A 27,967-nucleotide genomic window follows, 5' to 3' on the forward strand; every position below is an offset into this window, starting at 1 on the left:
GACTGGAGTTGGCCCCCACTGTTGTGGGACAGACTAGTTCCAGAAGAGTCATTCCTTTGTGTTGGCCAACAAAAAGGCTCCTACAACTTTTTTTCTCTCCCCCCACCCCCAAAGATTCTTAGAGCACAGAAGAACAAACAGAACAACAAGAAACAAACAGAAGAACAAAGGATGGATCTTGGTCCTGGAGTTGGGGGGAGCTGTTCATTGCAGTTTTGGGGCAGAATCATATAGGAATCCTGGAAGGGGTGGGCTAGAGCCAGTTCCTCCTGGTGAGCTGATTGTCAAGTTTTCAGCATGAGTGTTTACACCTCTGAAATCAGCAAATGCTACAAATCAAGGCCTGATTTATAGACTAAAAGTAAGGAAGAAAAAAAAATGTTAATGATGCAGATTAAATTTAAATGTGTATCATAAGTACTTTTCTTTTTTTTTTAGAACTGCTTGTTAAACATTTACCCCAGCATACCCCTGGAGCTGGGTATGGTTGCCCAAGTGGCCTAAGAAAGTACCTGGATAGTCACCTCCAAAGCCATACAATGGGAATTTGGGGCATCCATTCCTTCTACCACATTCTCACCAATGTTCACCCAGCCCCTACCTGAAGAACCACATCATCAGACCACAAATGCACAACCCAAATGGTGTCGGGGCAGAAATTTTGGCCCTAGACCATTAACGTCATCAAGTGTTTATTAAGGGCTTACTGCGTGGTAAGCGCTGAGGATACAAAAGAAGGCAAAACACGATTCCTGATCGCAAGGAGGTCACATTCTAATAGGGGGAAAGAACCTTCAAATAACTATGTACATCTAAGATAGGAACAGGAGGCTAATTGTACTAATTCTTCGGTTTTCTGCCAGCTTTTTTTCTGCTTTGAGTCCGCTCAGTTTGAAGGTGCCAGGGGAGAGGAGCATCATTAGGCGGTTGTGCAAATGGCATCTGAAATTGCTTTCCTCGGGGTAACAGAGAAGACAGGAATGACACAGCAATCTTTCTGGCCCTCAGCGCGCCTGCGTGTGTGCGCGTATATGTAATTGTTCTTCCAGCGGGATCAACATAAGTGGGGTTTAGGACCGCGGCAGTAAAATGTCAACAACAAAGAATTTAGGGAGGTGGCAAAATCCATTATTTTTTTTTCCTTTTCCTTGTGCTGCGCAAAGGAAAGATACACTGCACTAAACAAGTAGTAGGTTACAGGGGCGCTACAGAACATCATGCCCGCCTCCTCTGGTTCCCGAAAAATGAGAGCGAGGGCGGGAATATAGCCCGTGACCCACTCATGATGACGCTCACGTGACGGCCCGGAAAGCCCCTCGCAACCATCTATGTAGAGGGCAAAGCGTTGTGGATGCTCGGCCTGAGTTTGCCCAGAAGCATGATGGCGACCCTAGGCCCCGCCCTCCCAGCGGAAGTGACGTTGTCGATCTGGCGCGTCGAGAAAGCCTCTATGGTTCTTCTCCGGTTTGTGAGGGGGGAAATGGCCGCTGTGCAGCTGCAACGGAGATAAGTGCCGGGATCCGCGTTCGGCCCGTCAGGTAAGGCTTTACTTTAGCATAAGAGGCTGGGCTAGCTGTATAGAGACCCAAGGGAAGGGTTGGCCCTAGGAGGAATGGTCGAAATGACGGTGTGAGTAGGATCGGGGTAACGTCGAGCCGTTATTTGTGCGTTTCAGGGCCTGAGTCACTCGGGCCTTCGAGGCGCTGCTCGGCCCCAGGAGGCGCCGCAGCCGGGGGTGGGGGGGCGAGGGAAGGGAGGGGAAGGGAGCGCTCGCGGCCGCGGAGCTGGCTCGAGACCCTTTAACCGTTCCGTGCGCATGCTCGTTCTCGTCTCCCGCCCTGGGGGCTCCGCGGGCCCCAGCCCCCAGCGCGTTCCCCGCTGCCTCCTTCGCTCCTCCCTCCCCTTGGGCCCGCGCACGCGCTCCCGTCGTCTTTCCTCCGCCTACGGCTCCTGCTGACGCTCGGCTGGCAACTGTGTCCGCCTCTCATTGGCAGAGACCCTCTCCCCGCCGCCTTCCTTCCCGCCCCCCACCGCGGGGAGCTATTTTACCTAGTTTTGTTCAGGTAGCCGCGGGGAGCGGGGGGAATGTGGTGAATGTAGTGAATGTATGCTCCTGCATCTCTTTCCCTTCACCTCTGCTCTTGCCCAGTCCTGGGCCCTGGGCTGGCCTTGCTCTGTTAACGGCTGTGCTGTGACTCTAATCTGGCACAGGTAAGTGAGGCCCGGACTCCTGGCTTTGCCTCGGAGGAAGAGCGGGTGGCTAGGTAGGACCGCTTGTCCTCGGAATCTGCCGTAGCGCTGGGTTCCATTAAATCTGCATGCCCCCCTTGCCCACGGCTGTGGCTCCCAGGAAGATAGGCCCAGTTCGGTGTTTATTGGATCTGAGCCTGACTCCAGGCCCAGCGTTTTAGTTAATAGGCCACACCTGGGTGTGAGGAAATGCGTTTTCAATGTTTGCTGAGCTACTTCCGCCTCACGTGAGACGCCGTCCCCTTCAGATGCTTCTGCGGTGGTAGACGAAATGGTGGTCTTTTTGTGGTGGAATGAGGGGGTAGGGTGGGTAGAGGTTGGTAAGTTGTAACTAGTGACTTCTGCTCTTAATGCATTAAATTGACTTGTTGAAGTTCTCATAGATTGATGGTGTGAAAATTGACTTAATAGAATCTTAATGTTGTAGGCTTCTAGATTCAGAGTTGGGAGGGACTTTCTCTTTAACATTTGAGGAAACTGAGTCTCAGGTTAAAAATGACTTAAAACATGTCACAGCTTTTTAATCCACATCATAGTCCTCTCTTTGCCCTTTTAAAATCAAGGATGTATTAAATTTCTTTTTTTCGTAGTTTAAACCTTGAGTGCTAGGTACTGGATTGTTGATGATAAATCCTTTTAAATTATTTAAATTCTAAAGTTGCTGCCTCAAACCGACATTGAAACCACCCGTCATCTTAGTAGCTAGTTTAATTGCTTTGGCCAAAGTAAGAACAAAAACAAAAACACAGCGCCCTTCAGGACCAATTTAGTATATTATAAACTCTAAGAAGGCCGAGATTGCGTACAGTATTATCTATTCAAATGTTTCTCCTCCTCTTCCGCCCCCTCCCAACCCTATCATCCTAACTGTAGTTACTTAATAAGAGTTGGATGAAAAAATGGATGGTCTCCCTCAACCGAGCTGGTCTTGGGACAGTAGACCATAAACTTCAGGTTCAGACCTGTCAGAACTTCTGGTTCATTTTCATAGCCAGGGTTACCTCTGTCAGAATGAAACATTAGAATAGAACTTAAATTGGTAGCTAAAATGAATGAATTGGGGAAAAATTAGTAAAGATAGGGACAAATGTGTCTAAAAATAGGAAAGAAAAGAACAGGTAAAATAGTTGATGTAAGTATTTAGACTTGGGTGATATTTATCTTGCTTCCTCAATCTTGGGTAGATTTCTATATCATTATGTTGTTTTTGGAATATTACCGATTAACTAGCAGAGTAATTTAGTTAAAGCATGGTGTGAGGTTATGGCTTCCTTTTCCATGAATTTGCTTTTGTACAGAGAATTTTTATGCTATTTTGTTTCCGTCCTTTTTCTCTCCCATCCCTTTAGAAAATTCCTCTGTTGATCACAAAGGGAGAACAGACTAATGTGGGTGGCTCATGTAAAAATATTCATATTGGGATATTCAGAGCCTCATTTAGATGGATGATAGCAATTTTTTTTTAAGGTATTCTTCATTTGGGGGAAAAATAGATTAAGACTGAGTCTTGACCATCAGATTCTCCCCATTGGGAAATCACACATGCCATTGTTCTACCTTCTTACTTTCTCAGATTGCATTTTTAGTAACCAAGGAAGTAATAGCAAACAAACACTGTACAGAGCAGAAGCTGACCTATCTAATTGTAGGGCATGTAAACATGTAGTCTTACAAGAAAGAAAAGCGACAACTACTTACTGTGGGCTCAACAGAGTAGATTTGGGATTAGGAGAAAGGTGAATTTTTCAATTTTCAAGAAAAGGAAGTAGTCTGAAACCCCATAGCCAAGATACTTCCCCGCTCCCCCACACCAAAAAAAAAAAAAAAAAAAAGCTCAATCAAAAGAATCCTCAATGCGTTTTTCTCCCTTCCTGACCCCCTAAGTAGATCTCTGCTGTTGCTTTCAATGAGTGGTGTTGCAGATTATTTTAAAGTTATTATAGGAAAACACGAAAACACCTAATTGGGAAGAAAATAAGTTTACTTGGTGGGTTAGATTGTGCTAAAATTACTGTGTGATGGCAATCTGGTGCTTAAGATTTGGTGGGTACCCTGGCTAGACACTCCTGTGCTTGTCATTGAGCCCAATTAGTTAAGATAAGTATACTTATCACTTTCTTGTTCAGATCCAATTAACTTATTATTTACCATGTGTAGAACACTACACTAGTATTGCGTAAATAGGCATACCTGGGGCCTTCTCTGGTTGTCTTGATCTATATCTTGCCACTGGACCTACATGACTTTGGAGGGGAAACTGAGGGGGGTGACTTTGCACAGCTCTGCCCCACTTATATCCAATTCACTTGCATCACCTTCCTGATACCATGATCCTCTTCAAGAATGAAGGACAAACAGCAACCTGTAAGTAGTAGTAGCTGCCCCACTGGGGACCCAACTGGCCAGTTCTAGTTGGGCAACACAATCCCTCCCTTTCCCTCTCTCCCTCTGTCCACATAGGGAATCATGCTCTTATTTGCTGTCGTCTTGCCCAAAGAAATATATGTTTTAATCACTGAAACCTCAGCAAGATATCTTGGGGTTTATGGCCTAGGTTTCTTTCTTAAGGACCATGCCTTAAACCCAACTCACTCTGGTTTTCTTTGATTGGCCAACAATAGGTCCCAGCCTAAGCAGCTCATAGTAGTCTTTGTTTGGGCCCTGATTGGCTCAGAGTGAATGTAAACCGCAATTGTTTCTGTTTTAGCCAGAAACCCTGAAGGGTTTTCCCTTCCCAGGTTGTTTTTTTTTTTTTTTTTTTGACTAGGTAAAAGAGGGCATTCTCTGCAAGCTGTTAATGCCATCCCCTCTGCCTCATTTCTTACCTAGCCTTAATCACTGAATGGGCATTGCCTCAGTCAAACTGAGACCTGTTAAAGATATTAGCTTAAAAAGGCCAAGGTCTCCTACTGCATCTAGGGTCATCTCCAGATATCCTGATCCATATCTGCCCACTGGACCCAGATGGCTCCAGGGAAGATAGTGAGGCTGGTGACTTGGCACAGCCCTTCCTCGCTTAAATCCAGTTTACTTGCAAGTCATCGCCATCACTTTCCTGATGTCATGGTCCTCTTTAAGAATGAAGGACAAACAACATGGCATATAGTAGATTGAACCACTTTTCAGTGTTATAGAAATTTGAAATGTACCGCACCAGTGGAACCTTTTTATATGGCCAGAGTTTCACTGGAAGTCTTGAGCTCATCACTAAATTTTGCTACTTAGGCAGGATACTTTACAGTGATTACTGAAGACGTTGTCTTTTGGAGATTGACAGAAGTCTGTACTAATATGACAACATATATATGTTTAGACAATAGTTCTTCAATATAGCCTCCACTAGACAGTTCATAGCAACATGGAATTTTAGAAGGGACTTCTAAATGACATGTATACCAGTCTTGTCATTTTATAGATGAAGAAATGGAGGCCAGAGGGTCTCTTACTTGTGTAAGGTCACAAAGCTAGTTAGTGGTACAGCCCAGACTAGAACTCTTGATTTCTATTCAGATTTTTTTATCCTTAGGATGATAGGTGATATCAAGCAGTATGGGGAACCAAAGAATTGTGATTATACATAGTAGCATAATTATAACATAGTTCTGTGTTGGGTGGGATCCACCTGGCATACAGGAATTAGAATAAATGGTTTGGTTAGAGTAAAAATGTATTGAGTAGTTTTTTCAGTTAAGTGGCAGAATATCTTAACAGGATCTGCCTGTGCTGGCAGCAGCCATGATTGCTGGTCCTTTATATACACGCACATTTATGAATAGCAGTAGCTAAGGTAACATCTGACTGTGCCACTGGCTAAATCTATGAGCCTAAGCAAGTCACATAACCTATCTGGGCCTGAGTTTTCTTTTAAGATGAGGGGGCTGGACTAGGAATAGGGACCTGCCTTGAGTACAGCATAGAAAAGTGTGGAGGGATACTTAATTCTTTCCATGCTTATTTTTAAGGCTAGAACACTGTTCTTTATGGAATTTGGGTATTTCTAAGTGAAGTGTTAACATATTACTAAGTGAAGGCTTAAAATATTTGGTATATAGTCAATTCAGTTTCCAGATTTTAACTAGGATATGTAAATACCTCATATTGGTTCTGCGCCATTATCATTTCCAAATCCCAACTTTTATAATTTTTTTAAACAAGGTACATATTTGTACAGAATTAACAGAAAAGAAAAATCACCATTTACTGAAACAAGCACATAGTTTATTGAAAATATTAAATGAGATGATCTAAACTGGAGGATTTCTTAAAGTAAAAAAAAAAACACCTTGGTGTTATGCTTAATTAATTCATGTGTAGCTTAGCACAGGGATATTAAATATATTGGGCAGGTACATGGCCTAGTGGATAGAGTGCCTGCCTGGACGCGTGAGGATCTGAGTTCAGATCTGGCTTTAGACTCTTACTAGTGTGCAAGCCACTTAATCCTGTATGCTTCAGTTCCTCACCAGTAAAATGAGCTGGAGAAGAAAATGGCAAACTACTCCAGTATCTTTGGCAAGAAAACCCCAAGTAGGATCAGGAAGAGTTGGACTTGGACAAGACTGAATGATTCGACAACAATTAAAAGTGTCATGGGAATAGAAGATAGAAATCCCTATTAAAATACTAATTCAAGGGGCATCTAGGTAGCATAGTGAGTAGAGCACTGGCCCTGGAGTCAGGAGGACCTGAGTTCAAATCTGGCCTCAGACACTTGACACATGTACTAGCTGTGTGACCTTGGGCAAGTCACTTAACCCCAATTGCCCTGCCCAAAAAAACCAAACCTAAAAAAATAGTAATTCAATAAATGCTTCCCTCATTATGAGGGAAGATTTGTTTTCAAGACCTTTTCATATGAGGACCTTTAAGGTGCCCAAGTGTTGAATGAAATATTGTTACATATTTATTCCTTGTACAATGGAAAGAACCCTGGCTCTTCCACTTGCCTCTGACCTTGGGCTAGTTACTTGACCTTTCTATATTTATTTTTTTCATCTGTAAAATAAGATTGGATGAGGTAACCTCTTAGAACCACTCCAGTTCTAAATCTTTGATCCTATTTACTTTTTTATTCTCCCTCAACCACACAATGACTTTAAAGAGAAAAGCAGCCAATGTGGCTTTTTTATTAACTTGAAAATGAACAAATATATTTATTGGCAAGTATTCTTGATTTGACAAATAGAAATATTCTGGTATTTTGTCTTTATTATTACCAAGGCCTTTATGTTGAACTTTAATGTAGGCATTGTGTGTTACAGAGTCCATATATACTCACTAGAATTCTTTGCATGAATACTTAAGGGGAATATGTAAGAGTCTGTAAGCAGAAACAAGTGTGCAATGTTATAGTAACCTTGTTTTATTTCCCAGTCCATTAAGCTATTACTGGTATTCACTATCCTGGGCCTTCAGAATATGGGTTCACTGTGGTTTGTAATTGTATCAGCTCTGCCCACTTATTTTCACTTTCTTGTTCCTTCTTCAAACCATCATTTGGAATTGTAAAATGTAAAGATAGTTATGGATGTTGTTCATGGTGGTCTAGATATGTGGAAAACTTGATTTTATGGGAAACATTTTATTTTTCATCTCTCTGCTCTCTGTTTAGTACTTCTGACCATTATCAAACCATTCTTCTCTGGAAATAGAACATGAGGAGACAGAGTGCCTAATTGCCATATTGATACATTCATTTAGAGGGCCATTTTTAGTATCTTTATCTTTTTTCTAAACTGATGGAGCTCTAATGGAAGAGAGTTAGGCATGTTGACCTTCTATCAGTCCCATTCTCACAGCTCACCCAGCAACCATCTTAGTTCACACCCTCATTACTTTTTAACTGTTCTGTCCTTGCCTCATCTCACCCCTGCCAAAATGATTTTCCTTTAAGTATAGATTTTACCATGTTGGTTCCTTACTCAGTAAACTCTAGTGGCTTCTTATTGCCTCTAGGATAAAATATAAACTTTTTGATTTCCAAAGGCCTGGTACTAATGAATCATCCTGGTTTCATTATGCTTTTTACTTCCTTTGTCCTCACTTGACAATCCTGCTTAACTGGCCTTATTTTTGTTCTAAACACATGGCATTCCATCTTGTCTTTCCGTCTTTGCATTGTGAATCCTTTATACCTGCAGTGCATTGTCTTCTCATTTGTTTCATAGAATCTCTCACTTCCTTCAAGGACAACACATTCTATATGAAGCCTTTCTTTCTTAATTTCTCTTTCTCCCTGCAAACTGTTAATACCATCCCCTCCTAACTACCCATGTATATGACTAGACAACTACTTGTTTATATATTTATATATCTACCTGTTGTCTCCCTCAATGAAATGTAAGCTCCTTGAAAGCAAGAATGGTTTCATTTTTTCTACTTGTATCCCCAGCACCTAGAACAGTGGCTGGCACATAGTAGGCACTTACATATATATTGCTTGATTTTGAGACATTTTAAGAATCAAAGATTTATGCCATTAGAATAGGAGACATTTAACACATATTCTTTTATTTGCATGAATTTCTGTAGATATCTCATGTGACCTGTATTCATAAAGTATAAACTTGTTGAAACTGTTCTTGATAAAAAAATTAGCTTAAAATAATTTCTATCTAATTCTGTGAAGGAAAATGATATTTATACTCAGTTGTATGCTAGCAAAATTTAAGTAGAAGATTATAAAATCTCATGATAGTTTGAAATTTTAGATAAGAATTTATTAGCTGTATTGCTATATGGACACTACATGCCATGGACACCACCAGATTAAGTGGTATATGTTGATCCTGATATGGTATTACTTTAACTTCTTTGAAATTGTTTTTTGCAAAGCTAGACAACTGGCTTTTATTTAATAGAATATCAGATATTTCTCATGTCCTGTTTCCAATGTGTATTAATTAATGAACAAATATTGATGCAGTTGAAAAAATTCCTAGTATTTGGGCTTTATTTAATTTATTCTAATATTTCTTTAAGCTTGGAGGGATCTTAGGCATGTCTTTAAAGTTCTTCAGTGTTAAAATTTGTAATTCTTCACTTTATGATGTAAGTTCCTTGAACAGATGATATTTTAGCATATATTCTATACATGCAATACTCACTGTAATGCCTACAATTAACAAAACTTTTTTTTTCATTGTTAGGAATTGGGATTTAGACTTTAAATTTTGGAGAACATTGTCTCCAGGAGGAATTTTACAGTGTTTCAACGACATCACTTGACTACTCGTTACTTATCAGAACCCAAGGTAAATGTCATTGAGTATTCTCATTTTCACATTTGTCATGGTTTGGGAATTTGTCTGACAGATTTGTCTTTTTAAACATTTGATTTTATCTTATCTTTTTCCGGGAGTGCATATACCATATTGCATTCAACTTTAAAAGGTAGAATTTTAAGAAAATAATTGCTCATCTCAGTTATAATTTTTATTCTTGTAAAATTTCATCTAACGAAAAGTCTCAGCCTCCATTTTCATCATTTTTTTCTAGTTGTATAACTTCTTTGTAAACAAACAAAAGCAGATTTTAAAAGTAAAACACCACTGCTATTGATCTTCTTTCCTAAAGCAAAACTCTTGACAGCACCTAGGGTTCTGTGTGAATTCTTTTCCCTTTCCCCCACATTGGGGCTTAAACTATCTGTAGTTATGCAGAGAGGAAGAAATATAAAGTCAGCTTTAGCAAGAGGACCATATGTATGTGTTATGTATGTATGTGAACACCGTATCTTTATTTTGCCTTTTTTTCTTATTTTTTTTGGTGAAAGTCAGAGCTTTCTAGGAAGAGGGCCAAGGAGTGTGTGGTAATGCCAAGTAAAATGATGGGTTTCACAAATATAAAAGGCTGAATTATTGTCTTACTGTTTAGGGGTATAATTTCTGGAAGAATAGCTTATTATTTTTGAATCTCATTACTATTTGGTAGCCTTATTGAATTTATTATAATGGGATTTTACATTGTAACTTCTAATGACTACTAAATTATTTTCTATTCTAAATTAAGTTCACATTGTTGCAATACTTCATCCTTTCAGTGTTAATTTTTTTTGGTCATTCTAAACATGACTGACATGAATATTTCCATATACAAAAGAACAGAAAGAGGATTGATTGTATAAGAAACCATGAATCTCTACCTACAGCTTATTTAAAAATATATATGTGTGTATATGTATGTGTGTGTGTGTGTGTGTGTGTGCGCGCGCTCAATTCAGCACTTTAGTTCTAAAGCTTGTCTCTGTTGTCCTCCTGAACCTCCTTCAAATCTTAGCATTTTAAATGCTTTATTGGTGCTTTTTTCTTCCCTAAGTTATCTGTACCCCCTTTCTACAAAATCCCCCCCAAAATTCACTCCCTTCTAACAGATTAGCATAGTCAAGCAAAAGTTTCACACATTAACCTTGTCTGAAAATGTTTGATTCTGCATCTCCTAATTCATTACCTCCCTGTTAAGATGTGGGAAGTATGCTTTATCACTGGTCCCCGGTGTCACTACTGGTTATTGCATTGATCAAATTTCTTAAGTCTTTCCCAGCTATTTTTCTTTACAATACTGAAGTAATAAAATTTCTGTGTCCCACTCACCTTCCTCTGTGATAGTTCATCTTCCTTCAGGTTGCTCTGAATCCCCCACTCCTCTCATCATACTTTGCATATACTATGATTGGTTCAGCAGTTCTCTGATTGTTGGATACTTCCTTTATTTCCAGTTAATTTGCTATGACAGAAAAATTCTACTGTGACTGTTTTGGTGTACATATGGATTCTTTCTCCCCTTTTTTACTCTATGGACTCGGGGATATATAGATATAGATATATAGGGAAGATAGCGGGCTAGAAAAGGAAAAGTAATTTTAAGCACCTATGTGCCAGGCCTGAGTTAAGCTCTTTACAAATACTGCATTTGTTATATAACATCAAGATGGCATAATGGAGTCAGGGAGACTTGAATTTTAATCTTATTTCAGACACTGAAGACATAGACAAATTACTTAACTATGCTCAGCCTCAGTTTTCTCATCTGTAAGATGGAGATAACCACATCTCTTTTTCAGGGTTATTGTTAGGATTGGATGAGATAACATGCAAAATGCTTTGCAAACCTTAAAGAGCTCTATAATTGCCAGCATTTTATAATTGAGTTGTATCATTTGCTTATAGGGTATGTACAATTTAGTGATTTTGGGATGTAGTTCCAATTTGTTTTCCAGAATGGTTGGACCAATTCACAGCTCCCTCAGCAGTGCCCAAATGTGCTTGTTCTACATCCCTTCCAGGAACTATCATTTTCCTTTTTTGTCATCTTTGCCAATTTGATGGTTGTAAAGCGGGTGCTCAGAGTGCCTTTAATTTATTTCTTTTATTAGTGATTTGTAGTATATTTTTATATTGTTATTGCGAACTAGCTTTTGAGGACTGCTTGTACATGTCCTTTGTCCCTTTATCTCTTGGGCATGACATTTGTTTTTATGCAGTGGATTCATTTCTCCAAAATATGTTGGATATCAGAAACATACTGCAAAGATTTTTTCCTAGTTAATGGTTTCTGTACTAAATTTAATTTTATTGATTTAAATTTGTGCAAAAGCTTTTGAATTTTAAGTTGTCAAAATGATCCAGTTGATCTCTTGTGATACTCCTTACTCCTTGCTTAGTCGAGAACTCTTCTACCATTCATATATTGGAAAGATATTTTCTTCTCTCCTCCTCAGATTTGTTTATGATAATGACCTTTTATTATGTAGATCTTTTATCGGTTTGGAGCTTATTGTGGTGTATTGTGTAAGACAGGTGTTACTCACAGAGACGCCTCATAGTACAACACAGATAATGTTAATTTGTGGTTTTTTAAGTCAGTATGCATTTGTTCCTAATGCGTTCCACTGATCTACTTTTCTGTTTTTTTAATCATTAATAAATTGTTTTTGATTAGTCTTTGGTATAGTTATTTGAGATAGTGATCCATGGTGTTCTCTGTTTTGTCTTATCCTGGTCTAGATAGCATGACTATTTTTATATCATACAAGGAATTTAGTAGGATCGCTTTTTTTATTGCTGCCAAGTCTTGTGTGATCCTTACTATGGCTCTTTGCTAATTGAAATCTTTGTGGGTTTTTTTTTTTGGAGGGTGGGGCAAGGCAATTGGTCACACAGCTTGTAAATGTCAAGTGTCTGAGGCATCTTTTGAACTCAGGTCCTCCTGACTCCAGGCCTGGTGCTCTTATTCACTGTACTACCTAGCTGCCCCTACTTGAATCCTTAGTTTGGTTGCTTGAACAAAATTTTTGTGTTTTTTTTTTAACCTGGGATTTTTGAATTTTAGCTGTGTTATTCTTGGGAGTTTTTATTTTTAGGATTCCTTTAGAAAACAGTTTGTTTCTGATTTTATTTTGCCCTGTTTCTGGTAAATCTTGGCAGTTTTCATTTGTTTTCTTGAAGTGTGTGTGTGTGTGTGTGTGTGTGTGTGTGTTTCAGAGAGTTTCATTATTCTTAGATTCTTTTTTTTGACATGTATTCCCTTTTTTGGATAGATACCTTAGATTTGCTTTAGTTTTTCAATCTTTTAATTTTTTACGTTTCTTTTCTCACATATCGTCAAATTCTGTTTTCTTTATTTCAATTTTTAGGTTGTTCACGACTTGGATAAGGTTTTCCACTTTCATTTTTAGCCTATTCTTCAAATTCCTTCCTCCAGAGCTCTTACTTTTCTTCAAAAATTTCATTTAAAGAAACTTATTCCTTCTGGATGGTTTTGTGGTCTTTGTGGACAGACTTAATTTTTTTTCTTGATGCTCTATTTTTTTCCTGGATTTACCCTCTTGGAAGTCTCTTATCCCACAATTTTTTTTTGATGTTTACTTATATTGCCAGATTCTGATCCTTATATGACTTTTTAAGTCAGGACCAATCGCCATACTGTAGGTTAGGGTAGTTAGACCCTCTTTGGTCCTGATCTGGATTTGTTAGGCTCCTCTCAACTAGTTTCCACCATCTCTATGTGTCTGTGCTCAGAGCAGCTTAGAGATCAGTGGTCTACTATCCCTGTTTGAGGTGCTGTCACAGGCTTCTGGCCTGTTCACTCCAAACTTTTGCTGTCTTTCTTGGTGAGACACCTCTTGTAGTGCTTTCAGCTTCTCCTTTATTTTGTTCGGTCTTGGGCCAAATGAGGTAGCCTACTGATTCTTCTCTTTGGATTTGTAAATTATTTGTTTTGGTGTACCTAGCTGCTTGCTGAAGGAGAGCTGAGCCTTTTTATGACTTTTCCCACTGCCATATTTCTCTGAACTCCAAACTTGGAACTCTATGTGCCTTTTCATTTGCTTCCCCACCAACCCCCACATTTAGGATTGAGGAGATTTATGGAATAAAATCTCATCTACCTTTTTTAGGGAATAAAGTGTCTTTCTTTTAAAATATATATTTGAAAGTTAAGCCTTTTCTAAGTTTAAGCCGTGTGTGTGTTTTTTTTTAATGGAAGAAAGCTGCAGATATCAGTGATTTTTTTGGGAATGCCTTTTACCACCCCAAAATTTAGATATGAGGTACACATTTAAAAGTATTTGGGGCTAGTGAATTAAAAACAGACAAAACCTCCAAACCATTTTAAACCCTAACGTCTTCAAAGCACCATGCTAAGTGGAGTAGAAATAGAAAAGCAAGACCATTTCTGTTTTTGACGAACTCACCACATTCTAGTTGGGAGGAACAGTGTGTACGTGTAAGAGATTTCAACTTCAAGTCGGATGTAATTGGCCCTGTTGTCCATAGGCTCTAGTGGCAAGACAAAGACAATGTTAATGTATCTTTAATATTATTTCTATCAGTCAGAGGTGGTGGCAGTGGTTTGGTTTGCCTGGCACATGCTATGTCCTGTATCTCGCTCAAAGTGCCTTCCTGTTTCAGCTAAGTTGGATTAAGTGCTTCATGGGCTGGAACTGTTTGGCATGGAAATGGCTGGCGCTTTTGTTTCATATGGTTGCCAGGCATAGACTTTATTAAGAAGATGCTAGAGTGAATAAATTCAGTGTTAACTCTTTTAAAAAGAAACGTAGGGATTTGAGAGAGAAGTAATCAAATGGAAGCTTGTAGAAGCACAATTTAGTGTGGCAAGAAATGCCTGGGAGTATGAAAATTTTTGAAATGTGTGAATTAGTGCATGACTTTATGGTTAATGAAATACAAACAAACTTTTTTTCTTTTTTTTTAAATTTAATTTATTTAATATATTTAGTTTTCAGCTTTGATTTTCACAATAGTTTGAATTATGAATCTTCTCACCGTTTCTACTCTCCTGCCCACTCCAAGATGGCGTATATTCTGGTTGCCCCATTCCCCAGTCAGCCCTCCCTTCTGTCGCCCCACTTCCCCTCCTATCCCCCTTTCTCTTCTTCTCTTGTAGGGCAAGATAAATTTCTATACCCCATTGCCTGTGTATCTTATTTCCTAGTTGCATTCAAAAACTTTTTTTTTTTTTTTTTTTTGGTTTTTGAACATCTGTTTTTAAAACTTTGAGTTCCAAATTCTCTCCCCTCTTCCCTCCCCACCCACCCTCCCTAAGAAGGCAAGCAATTCAACATAGGCCACATGTGTATCATCCCTTCCACAATACTCATGTTGTGAAAGATTAACTATGTTTTGCTCCTTCCTAACCCATCCCCCTTTATTGAATTTGCTCCCTTGACCCTGTCCCTTTTAGCAAGTATTTGTTTTTGATTGCCTCCTCCTCCTGTCTGCCCTCCCTTCTATTGTCCCTTTTTTTTATCTTCTTCCTTCTTTCCTGTGGGGTAAGATACCCAATTGAGTGTGTATGGTATTCCCTCCTCAGGTCAAATCCAATGCGAGCAAGATTTACTCATTCCTCCTCACCTGCTCCCTCTTCCCTTTCTACAGAACCACTTTTTCTTGCCACTTTTATGCAAGATAATTTACCCCATTCTATCTCTCCCTTTCTCCCTCTCAATATATTCCGCTCTTATTTGATTTTATTTCTTTAGATATCATCCCTTCATATTCAACTCACTGTGTGCCCTCTGTGTATATATGTATACGTATACATGTATACATATGTATACATATACATATACATACATATGTATACATATACATACATATGTATATACACACCTACATAAATACATACATTGACACACATATGTGTATATACGTACACACACATATACACGCACACACATACATATATGCATATTCCTTTCAGTTACTATGATACTGAGGTCTCATGAATCATACACATCATTTTTCCGTATAGGAATGTAAACAAAACAGTTCAACTTTAGTAAGTCCCTTATGATTTCTCTTTCTTGTTTACCTTTTCATGCTTCTCTTGATTCTTGTGTTTGAAAGTCAAATTTTCTATTCAGCTCTGGTCTTTTCACTGAGAAAGCTTGAAAGTCCTCTATTTTCTTGAAAGTCCATATTTTGCCTTGGAGCATGATACTCAATTTTGCTGGGTAGATGATTCTTGGTTTTAATCCTAGCTCCATTGACCTGGAATATCATATTCCAAGCTCTTCGGTCCCTTAATGTGGAAGCTGCCAGATCCTGTGTTATCCTGTTTGTTTTCCCACAATATTCAAATTGTTTCTTTCTGGCTGCTTGCAGTATTTTCTCCTTGACCTGGGAGCTCTGGAATTTGACAATAATATTCCTAGGAGTTTTCTTTTTGGGATCTTTTTGAGGAGGCGATCTGTGGATTCTTTCAATTTCTATTTTGCCCTGTGGCTCTAGAATATCAGGGCAGTTCTCCTTGATAATTTCTTGAAAGATGATATCTAGGCTCTTTTTTTGATCATGGCTTTCAGGTAGTCCAATAATTTTTATCTCTCCTGGATCTATTTTCCAGGTCAGTGGTTTTTCCAATGAGACATTTCACATTGTCTTCCATTTTTTCATTCCTTTGGTTCTGTTTGATAATATCTTGATTTCTCATAAAGTCACTAGCTTCCACTTGCTCCAGTCTAATTTTTAAGGTAGTATTTTCTTCAGTGGTCTTTTGGACCTCTTTTTCCATTTGGCTAATTCTGCCTTTCAAGGTATTCTTCTCCTCATTGGCTTTTTGGAGCTCTTTTGCCATTTGAGTTAGTCTATTTTTTAAGGTGTTGTTTTCTTCAATATTTTCTTCAGTGTTTTTTTGGTCCTCTTTTAGCAAGTCATTGACTTGTTTTTCATGGTTTTCTCGCATCCTTCTCATTTCTCTTCCCAATTTTTCCTCTACTTCTCTAACTTGCTTTTCCAACTCCTTTTTGAGCTCTTCCATGGCCTGAGATCAGTTCCTGTTTTTCTTGGAGGCTTTTGATGTAGGCTCTTTGACTTTGTTGACTTCTTGCTGTATGTTTTGGTCTTCTTTGTTGCCAAAGAAAGATTCCAAAGTCTGAGACTGAATCTGAGTGCGTTTTCGCTGCCTGGCCATATTCACAGCCAACTTAACTTGACTCTTGAGTTTTTTAGCAGGATATGACTGCTTGTAGAGTAAAGAGTACTTTGTTCCAAGTTTGAGGGGATGCGCTGTTAATTTCAGAGCTATTTCTATACAGTCAGCTCTGCCACACCAGCACTCCTCCTTCCTCAAGAACCGCCAACCTTGACCTGATACAAATCTTCAGCAGGCTCTTCACTCCTGCTGTGATCCGCCACTTAATTCCTCCCACCAGGTGGGCCTGGGGCCTGCTCTAGTTCTGTAGCTGCACCTCCCCCTGCTGCCCCCAGGGCCGTGGCCCAACTGCAAACTCTTCCCACTAACCTTCTCTGTTGTCTTTGGTGTTTGTGGGTTGAGAAGTCTGGTAACTGCCACAGCTCACTGATTCAGGGCGCTAGGGCGGGCTCTGCCCGACTCCTGGTCCGGTTGGTCCTGATGCCGCTGGCGCTGGGCTCTGCTCCCCTCCGCACGTGATAGACCTCATCCAGTGACCATCCAGGCTGTCCTGGGCTGGAGCCCTGCTTCCCTCTGCTATTTTGTGGGTTCTGCAGTTCTAGAATTTGTTTAGAGCCATTTTTTATAGGTTTTTGGAGGGACCTCGCAGGGAGCTCACGCAAGTCCCTGCTTTCCAGTTGCCATCTTGGCTCTGCCCCTCAACAGAGTCTGTACAAACAAACTCTTAATGCCTCTTGAACTAACTGTCCAATGGTGTATGAAACCCATAGTTTAAATTTTAATTTTGAATTATGCAGCATTTGGGAAAAAATTAAGATAGCTATCCAAGGTTTCTTTTTATATGTCTTATCTTTTTTTGAATTGACTTAACCAAATGCTATGTCTCTATTCCTTCTCAATTTTTTTCTTACCAGTATCATATAGTATAGAATTTCAGTATTAAACTAGACATTGTTGGAGCATTGGACTCCAGCTGATCAGGAATTGTTTTTCCTATTACTCTTCTTGGAAACTTCCCAGCTCCATTCTAGTCATTTTTGTCTGTGGAATAGGCAGTTTATTACAGTTGCCTGATGAAAATTGGTAGTCTGGTAGGTTAATTTTTTGATCTCTGGCATTGTGCCACTCACATATTGTTTGTTTCAGGTTACTTATCTATGTAATTCTTACGTTATCTATCTTTTTAACTGGAGAGTTGAGGCATTCGTATTGGCATGTACATATAACTTGTTGCTGCAGTCTAATATAATTGCCGTTTCTGGCTCCTGCAGCTATTGTTTATTTTGGATTGAGACACATAGGTGTATCTACAGCTTAGAGATTTTGCTTTTTCCTGTTACCTATAGTGCTTCTTTTTCAGGTGAAAAAATTGGATTTTATTTTAATTATTGTCTTCTGAATTTACTCAATTCTTTGAAAAGAAAAAACCGAATGCTGAATCATTTTGAGAGACAAAGTTACTCGTTTTATCATTTTATTTTTATCTATTACAGAATGCTTTAAGACAGTATTGTGAATTTATACAGATTACATCTTTTAATCTTTACTGCTCTTTCATTTCAGTAGGAATAATCCACTGGAAGAAATGGGTCGTTCCAACTCTAGATCACATTCTTCAAGGTCAAAGTCCAGATCACAATCTAGTTCCAGATCAAGGTCCAGATCACATTCTAGAAAGAAGAGATACAGGTGAATTCATCAATTTGTATCTTTTTAGTTCCCCATTTCTTGTCTTAATTCATTGCTTTTAGATTTTTATCAATTCATGATCATATACTTTGGTAGAAACAACATAGTTTTCACATTGAGTTTTCTTCTTTTCGTTATTTTTTAAAGTCTTACTCATTACACCTTCATTTCTTCTTAAACTTCTTAGTTTCTTTTCTTAACATTGACTGTGTAGAAATTAGACTTTCCTGTTTACCAGTGATAAGTTTTTTATCTAGGTTTAACTTTTTAAAAATAGATTTTTCTTAATATTGTTTTATTGAACAGAGTCAGAAGGAAAATTTTGAAAAAAGTATTAGGCTGATGTTTCCAGTTTTGTTTTTACAAAAGATAATGTTTGTTTTAACTTTAATTCCATCTTTGTTATATTTAATGAGAAACATCCAGAATGCTAAAATGATGTATTTTCCATTCACATTACATTAATTGTTATTTTCAATTTTAGTTCTAGGTCCCGTTCCAGGACATATTCACGGTCTCGCAGTAGAGATCGTGTTTATTCTAGAGATTATCGTCGAGATTACAGAAATAATAGAGGAATGAGAAGGCCTTATGGGTACAGAGGAAGGGGTAGAGGGTATTATCAAGGAGGTGGTGGTAGATATCATCGAGGTGGCTATAGACCTGTCTGGAATAGAAGACACTCACGGAGCCCTAGACGGGGTCGTTCACGTTCCAGGAGTCCTAAACGAAGGTCCGTGTCTTCTCAGAGATCTAGAAGCCGATCTCGCCGGTCTTACAGATCTTCCAGGTCTCCAAGGTCATCTTCATCTCGCTCATCTTCCCCATATAGCAAATCACCTGTCTCTTCAAAAAGACGAGGGTCTCTTGAAAAGCAGACCAAAAAAACTGAAGGGGCTCCCCAAGAAGATAGCCCTTTGAAAAACAAATCACAGGATGAACAGAAAGATACATTTGAACATGACCCCTCTGAACCCATTGATGATTTTAATAAATCATCAGCAGCATCCGGTGACATTTGGCCTGGTCTTTCAGCATATGATAATAGCCCAAGATCACCCCATAGCCCTTCTCCTATTGCTACACCACCTAGTCAGAGTTCATCTTGTTCAGATGCTCCCATGCTGAGCACAGCCCATTCTGCAAAAAATACTCCTTCTCAGCATTCACATTCCATTCAGCATAGTCCTGAGAGGTCTGGATCTGGTTCCCTTGGAAATGGTTCTAGTCGCTACAGCCCCTCTCAGAATAGTCCTATTCATCATATACCTTCACGAAGAAGCCCTGCAAAGACAATCCCACCACCGAATGTTCCAAGGGAAGAAACTAGAATACGTTCTTCATTTTATCCTGATGGTGGAGATCAGGATACTGCAAAGACTGGAAAGTTTTTAAAAAGGTAAGGGAGAATGACATTATGGAAAATTCTTGTTTAAAAAGTGTTACTCATTTCATCTTTTAAATTCTGTTTGGCTATATAAGTTTGAGAATCAGGGTTACATGTATTTTAACTTTAGCCTGGTCATGGTAAAACCTTACTTTGTACTTTTTGTCATAATATACTCCCAAATTTTTTTTTTAAATTTTTGGAGTATTGAAGAGTGAGCTGAATCTGAGGATAAACATATTTGTACTCCTTTTTGACTTCTATTTTCAGACCTTCCTGGCATAGTTATATGTGAAAAACTAAGAAAGGTTAGAAAGTTGAATTGTTGATTAATTTCTGAAGTTTTAATTTTAGGCAACAGAAGTTAATTATGTAAATTTCAGGCATTTTGACCCTAAATAATGTTGAATTATGTAAATGTTGCTCTGGGTAAGCCTCTCTGTTAGTATAATCTGCCTGCCTGCATTATAAGAAGTTTGATTTTTCCAACTGATTTTCATAATCACAATATTTTAACACAGAGCTTAAAATATGAGTTCTATGTATTTTGTTACATAGCTTTTAATTTCAAGTGTTTTACAAACTTGCTGAGGAAACTTACTGAAAATGTACTTTTATTGGAATGCTTTTCATTTTTTTAATGTTAGCAAATCAAATAGGCATATTGTTTACATTGTCACCACAATTTTGTTTGTTCAGTGGTTATGATAAATTCCTATTTATGAATATGCCAGGAGTCTTTTCCTAGAGCAAAGTATATTTGTAAATTTGGAAGCATTTTGTGGTTGGAATGAAGGTTATGATAATTCATATTTTTGCTGTTTATTCACTGAACTTGTATAAAACTATTAGTGTTGAAAGTAATTTGCTAAGGACTAATTAAGTGAAATAGTCTGATTCTTTTGGAAGGTGGTTTTAAACAAAAAGTAAATTAATGCAAACATTTCATTTCTAAGAAATAGTTCTAAGTTAGCAATTGAGAAACTAGCTTTGTGAGTTGTAGAAATTATTTCTGAAGCTCTGTAGAAACTTGAATTTGGCATACAGAATTATGGACTGTGGCGTTAATTAGGAAGAGCTTGTGAGGAGATTTTTACTTTTGTTAAATTTTAGGATCTTATTACTTAATTACATACAGCCTTTAAAAGTAGTTTTATGAAGTGCCACCTATATACACTTAATGCTTTGCAAAAGCAGAATGTCAAATAGAAACTTTTTCAGTGTGAGATTTATTCCTTTTGTTGCTGATCCTGTGATGTTGGGCAACACGTTAATTATAAAAGTGAATGACAGTGAATGCAATCCAGAGTTACCATCCTCTTCTTTGCTATTTACAGGTACACAGATGAAGAGTCTAGAGTATACCTGCTTGATAGGGGTAATACCAGGGAGAAAGAGGCCCCAAAGGAGAAAGGAACAGAAAAAGGGAGGGCAGAGGGAGAATGGGAGGATCAGGAAGCTTTAGATTATTTCAGTGATAAAGAGGCTGGAAAACGAAAGTTTAATGATTCAGAAGGGGATGACACAGAGGAGACAGAGGATTATAGACAGTTCAGGAAGTCTGTCCTGGCAGATCAGGGTAAAAATTTTGCTACTGCATCTCACCGGAATGCTGAGGAGGAAGGAACCAAGTACAAATCTAAAGTTTCACTCAAGGGCAATAGAGAAAGTGACGGATTTAGAGAAGAAAAAAATTATAAACTTAAAGAGACTGGATATGTAGTGGAAAGGCCTAGCACTACAAAAGATAAGCACAAGGAAGACGACAAAAGTTCTGAGAAAATAATGGTGAAGAAAGAAACTCAGTCACCTGAGCAGGTAAAGTCTGAAAAGCTCAAAGAACTCTTTGATTACAGTCCCCCTCTACACAAGAATCTGGAGGCGAGAGAAAAGTCTACCTTCAGAGAGGAGAGCCCACTTAGGATCAAAATGATAGCCAGTGATTCCCATCGCCCTGAAGTCAAACTCAAAATGGCACCTGTACCTCTTGATGATTCCAACAGGTAAATGATGTGACAGAGGTGTTCAGTAAACCTTGTGGATATGTGAATAACGATTGTTAATCTTGTGTTTTTTTCCCTGATAATGTTTCTCTCCGTGATATTCAAACCAATGGTATTTTTTCTTTTGTGTGTGTGTTTTTGTTATTGACATTCTCTAGACCTGCTTCCTTGACTAAAGACAGGCTGCTTGCTAGTACACTTGTCCATTCTGTCAAGAAGGAACAAGAATTCCGGTCCATCTTTGACCACATTAAGTTGCCACAGGCCAGCAAAAGCACTTCAGAGTCATTTATTCAGCACATTGTGTCCTTGGTTCATCATGTTAAAGGTAAGTTTAGGTTGTATAATTGTTACCTGAAAATAAAAAATTACTTTAGGAGAAATGAACAGAAACATAATCTGAACTAACTGAAACTAAACATTAAAGTCTTGGGGGAATTTTTTTTGTAATCTTAGAGTGCTTTGTAGGTCAAACCCCTGAAGTAGTTAATAAAAATGGGACTTAAGTTTTAGGTAAGTTAACAAAGAAAACCTATCCCTAGAAATAAACTTTATGATAAAATGACAAAATTTGTTTATTAAAATGAAACTTTATAAAATATTTGAGCCCTGCCTAATTAGGCATTTTGAAATTTAAAACTTTCGTATTGTAAACTTAGTTTTATCCATTGAGTAGACAACATAGATCATTTTTGTCTCATTTGTTTCAGTGGTATTGTTGGTAGATATGAGAGCTAATTAGGATAAAGTTTCATTCTTCACCTGCATTACTTGCCTATAATATATGCATGCATTACTGCATATCTTTACTTTGTTTGATTATGTGGTACTCAAGGTTTTATGATATAAATTTGGCAGCATTTTTTGTTCATATATCTAAAATAAATATTTTGAAAGTTCTAGGTAAACGTAGATTATTGTACAATATTGTACAACTACTACATTGTTGTGCTGTTGTATTGTATAGTACTCCTGTACTAGGGAGACAGTACTGTAATTAAATAATTTTAATAAATTCAATTTCCCAGTTTTGAATAGTTCATTTGAAGCCAAGTGAAAAGCTAGATTTTAACTACCTTGTTTTTATGCTGCTTAATTTTTATGGTTATAGCTTTTATGAAATAGTGAATAAACCAAAAAGTACTCATATATGTATTGTCATGATACTTAAGAAGGGGAAAATCTAATCCATTTAAAAGGATATAAACTAAAAGGAGATTAGGCAATTGTCAGTTTTTATATGTAAGAAACATAAGATTCTAAATATTTTGGAGTTCCTATGTTTTCATCAATATGTAATGTTACTTTCAAAGGTTTTAAAGCTGTTCAGAAGTTTTGGGGCATTACTTTTTAGGTAGCTGCATCAGTTGTTGGCAGCTTAACTGAAATTTTTTTTCCCCAGAATACTTCCTGGCTGGTTAGTATTGAAACCAACTCCCTTTTTTCTTTTTTTGAAGAATCTTTCGACTTCTGCTAACTCTACTAGCCTAAATTTGCCATCCGTAATTTATTACGTGCCAATATTCAAATTTCATCTGGTGGATAGACTACTGAATTTCTCTTGAAATGTAGTTATATCACTGTAATAACTAACCAAAGGCAAACATTTTAGCCTTTGGCAGTGTAAACTAGGTTTGAGAACCAGTTTGTGGCCAAATTATTGATGTACGTGAAACATTAGAATTATTGGTTTCTTTTTTTCCCCTTCCTTTTTTCTCCTTTTTTGGCCTTTCTCGATATTTCAGGATTAAATACTGAATTCTGAGATCAGATTTTAGTAAATTTTCTCCTTTTTCATTTTATTTTTCTTTTTTTTAAACTGTAGTTATGTTTCATTATTGGTATTGTGCAACCGATCTGAACAGCTCTTTCTTCATATAGAGCTGAAAATGCCCAGTGATGTTTTCTTTTTCATTGTAACTAGGTCCTGGAATATGTTTTGAAATGGCAAAATCCATGTTTCAAAGTAAAATAGCTGTTGAAAGATACAGATGCAAAAACAGGCAAAGTTGAATCTTCTGTCTTCCTGGCAAAAATGGCATAAAAACTGAGTTGCTAGCTCAAATTCCTGGGTTTCATGGAATTATGATTGAGGCACTACCCTTGTAGTGGCCGTTTCAAGTTTTAATGATTGGTTATGAGACATGTGCTGGATATTGGGCGGTAAGTTGACACAGATGTATGTTGACCTGTTAAGCAGATAGCTTGCTTCATATGTAACATTTCATAGTTCATGACTTTTTGCGTCTTTCTAGTTTACATTTAAAACACATTTGTTGAGCTGGACTTTAAAAACAAGAAAGTTACTGTTACTGATTTTTAAAAATTGTTTAAAGAAAAGCAAGGAAAAAATCAGTTATCAAATATGCTGTCAGGTTTGCCAAGATGCCAGATGTTTTTAAAAAAAATATATCAGTAAAAGGGTGTTTTTTTTCCCCCTCCGGTTAGAACTGGCAGTGTAAAGACATTTTCTACACATAATAATTTGTCATAATTCTTAATGCAGAAATTATAGCTTGTTTTAGTAAAACATTTGTAGTCATTTCAATATTGCACTAATTCAGAATATTCTCTTTGTTTCCTCCAATTAATGACTTGAAACTATATATGGGCCAAGGTATAGAATTGCCCATAGACTACTGTTCTTTTATTTCTTCTATTTAAGAAAGAGTACACCAGTGAAATGGGAAAAGAAATTCTTGACTTAATCCTACAATTACTGTGTTTGGCTTATAGGAAGTATTGATAGGGCATATTTTTGAGGTAACTTGCAGTGGTTGTGCTCTGTTACCGTCACTACAAATTGAGGTACAAGAATTAAGGGAACAGGGAGGGAATTCTTTGTAATACTTGTATTTCTCCTGCTAGGTTTCTTGAGTATTTTATTTACTTTTTCACCTGCTACATCCCCTTCTGTCAGGAATGGAAATGCTTGTGAATGTAGAAATAACTAACCAAGTAGTATTTCTCCTAACCAACAGAGCAATACTTCAAATCAGCTACAATGACCCTAAATGAAAGGTTCACCTCATATCAGAAGGCTACCGAAGAACATTGCACCCGCCAAAAAAGCCCAGAAATACACAGGTATGTGGCATTGTTTAAGCATTACATAAAGATAACTTCATTTGGAAAGTATGAGTTTTGAAAATTATGACACTTGTGCATTGGTTTTTGGGATCATTCCTATACTTTCAAGTTCTACAGTTTTGTTTTAAGATATGTAAAACACAAATTTTTTTTCCATTTTATTCTATAAAGACTCAGCTTTGTATGTGAAATTTGCCAGAATTTCTCATTGAACATTCTAAGAAAGGCAAATTTCTAACAGTCTGGTTTTGATTGAGATTAGGACATTTCAGTGCTAAGTATTATTCTTTTCCTTACTAGTAGCTCATTTTGGAGGAACTGCTGAGTGATTTATTTTGGGAGGTAAATTTGATGAAAACTCTTCCTCACTTAAAAAAATTTTTTTTAAACAATCTTAGTAGTATTTTTTTCCAATTACATGTAAATATAGTTTTTAACATTCATTTTTGTAAGATTGAGTTCCATCTTCCTCAATTTTTGCATAGCAATTCAAATTATAATGTGTTGTTAAAAGACATTATGAAACAAGATATAAAAATCTCAGTTGCATATAGGAACTATATCATTAGACCTCATCCTATAAAATAGATAGCTTTTGTAGAATTCTATATATATTTTTCTGTAGATAAGGCTGAAAACACCCATGAATTCTTAAAGAAAGTTCTTTACTTAGAATTATTTGTGAATAATATCTTTTAAGAAATTGTCATTTTAATTTTCCATTAACACTTGATTGAAGAACAGCTGATTATAAATGAGAAGGGTAGAGATTTATTACTTAAGAGGCAGTGAAAATGGCAATTGATAGCTTTATGGCAAGGGAATAGACACAGAAATATTTTTAAAAAGATAAGGAATGGTAAAAGTCACAGTATTTTTAGGGCAAAGAGGTAGATGGCTGGACATTCCCCTAGTTTCCAAATAACTATTATAAAAGCAGTTGATGTTTATAATGATAACACCAAATATTAAGGTCTTAAGCTGTACTGAGATTATCCTGTTTATGGAGGCAAGGCCATGTGAAATTTTCTTTTTAAAATAAGCTTTCCATTGAAATTTTTTAAGGTTTTGTGCTTAAAGGAACAGGATTCAATTGTCTAGAAAGTTTCCTCTTATGAAATGCTTCATTCCCCAGTGGTGGCAGATAGGAATGTATTATAATAGGGAAGATGAATTTATTACAACTGTGCTAATTTAGCAAAGTAATGAAGTCATTTTACTGGTTGCAAAAAATCCTACATTTTCTCTTTTACCAGAATAGGCAATATGTAGCCACAATGATAACAAATACACTTAATTTTAATTTATATTAAGGAGAATTGACATCTCTCCGAGTGCTCTGAGGAAGCATACCCGCTTATCAGGAGAAGAGAGAGTTTTTAAAGAAGAAAATCAAAAGGTATGGTCTTGATGACTATTTCATATTAAGTTTAATCTCTTGATAATCTTGCGTTTAAATTTCATCTAAATGGCAAGCAAAATATGTTAGTCATAGATATTTCTTCCTATTTATAATTTTGAGGAATGTCTGGTAAATGTGTAGATATTTATGAAACATGTAAAAAGATACAGCTTTAGCCTTAAAATAACATAGTCTGACTTAGACATAATGAATACACTCAACAGGTGTACTTTTTTCTAAGGAGTTAGTTTTGAGGAGGAAGATATATATGTTTATGATAAGGTATGTTTCTAAGTTTACAAAGGCAGTTAAAACTTAGAATATAAAGGGAGGAAAAGGTAAAGATTAATAATTAGATTGTGATGATAATCAGAACTTTGATCTTTTTTGGTCTGGATTTGTGTTTTAATTGGTGTAGATTTAGTGCTCAGTGAGGAAACTCTTTATCAAAATAGATTGGCAACTGTGCTGCAATTTATAATTTGAGGGTTGCAAGGACACTGAGACCTTAAGGGACTTGTTGAGGAAGCCATAAGCCAGTCTATGTGAAATGTAAGACTTAGCCCAGGTATTCCTTATTATGGCTATTTATCACTGTGCCACACTGACTCATGAAACAGAGGCAATAGAATTGTGCCTTAATTTTCAAGCAGCTGACTTGGTATTGTCCTATACGTAAAAGTGTCCAGCCCAGGAAAACAAAGAGCATGTTCCCTTCTTATTGGGTGGCTAGTAATGGCCTTTTGTGAATTGTCTGAGAACCTAACCACCATTCTTAATGCTGTTGTCATATGAGAGTTTGTTTTGAGTTCCAAGCATCTGAATTACAAATGAACCCTTGGAATATAAGCCTTTTTGAAGTAAGCAACAGAAAATCTACATGTTGGAAAAATAAGGGCTAACCTGTAAATTTGTGAGAAGTCGGTGCAACAAAGTAAGCATGAAACCAAGTGGCAAAATGAAAGATAATTTTACCTTCTCTGCTTATTTAAACCCATTTTCATGTTACTTCAGAGCCAGATGTGGTTTTGAAGACTAGAGTGGTAGAAATGTGGCAAAGGGTTGAGCTAACCTGAAATGCATTTCTTCCTTTTCAGGTTATAAATTTTCATGCTGTAAATTGCTTAATAGGGCATGACATTAATAATATCCACTAAAGACTTACATTTGGCCTCCTCGTGCTCTATAAGATACCCTGGATTCTTGGAAGTCTTTCCCATCAGTGACATTTCTGACAGGCACTACTAAGCTGAAAAAGACATTGTTAGTTTGGGCCTAATGATGCTGTGATTTGAGGACCAGCCTCATAAGTTTGGCCACAAGGTGACCCTGTTTTGGCTAAAAAACTTTTCTAAAATCATCAGTAGTTTATGTGGAGGTTTGTGTTGCTGGCAGGGAAGAAACCATATTGATGAAATCACAAATCCTTGAAGGATGGAAGACAGTAACCTCTGTTAACAGATTTCAAGTGCCTACAGTAGACTTTTATTGGGTTGAGAAGTTACTAAATTTGACCACTTTTGTGTGTGGGTTGGGAACATGTGGTACAATATTTTAATGGGTCTTTGCTGTATTTTGACATTTTGGGGTAACTAATTTTCCTTTAGTGGTTTTTGTTACAGATGTTGGAAGTTAGTGGTAACCATGATGAGTTTTGTACATATATGTTTGCAGATGCGTGACTGACTAATGACATGTGTGTACTGATTTATTTATACATATGTGGGGAGGGTAAGGATGTAAAAATCCATT

The 27,967-nt window shown here is 37.4% G+C and overlaps 1 protein-coding gene across 8 annotated transcripts in view; it reads left to right on the forward strand.

The window, feature by feature from the left end:
- Window positions 1–1,425: 1,425 nt before the first annotated feature.
- Window positions 1,426–27,967, forward strand: part of BCLAF1 (BCL2 associated transcription factor 1) — a 38,386-nt gene continuing 11,844 nt past the window's right edge. For 4 of the 8 annotated variants that reach the window (XR_005010952.1, XR_005010953.1, XM_036769412.1 and 1 more), the window contains exons 1-8: window positions 1,426–1,538; window positions 9,399–9,503; window positions 18,208–18,333; window positions 18,818–19,732; window positions 21,058–21,723; window positions 21,882–22,051; window positions 24,705–24,810; window positions 26,128–26,212. Coding sequence is in view for 6 of the 8 variants with exons in the window: in XM_036769412.1 (XP_036625307.1) it covers window positions 18,230–18,333; window positions 18,818–19,732; window positions 21,058–21,723; window positions 21,882–22,051; window positions 24,705–24,810; window positions 26,128–26,212 (2,046 nt within the window). In the remaining 2 variants the exon portion in view is untranslated. The remainder of the gene's footprint in view (window positions 1,539–9,398; window positions 9,504–18,207; window positions 18,334–18,817; window positions 19,733–21,057; window positions 21,724–21,881; window positions 22,052–24,704; window positions 24,811–26,127; window positions 26,213–27,967) is intronic. The other 4 variants (XM_036769416.1, XM_036769417.1, XM_036769413.1 and 1 more) reach the window with 2 other exon arrangements.

Source organism: Trichosurus vulpecula, chromosome 7 (assembly GCF_011100635.1).
Source record: "Trichosurus vulpecula isolate mTriVul1 chromosome 7, mTriVul1.pri, whole genome shotgun sequence".
NCBI classification, from domain to species: Eukaryota; Metazoa; Chordata; class Mammalia; order Diprotodontia; family Phalangeridae; genus Trichosurus; species Trichosurus vulpecula.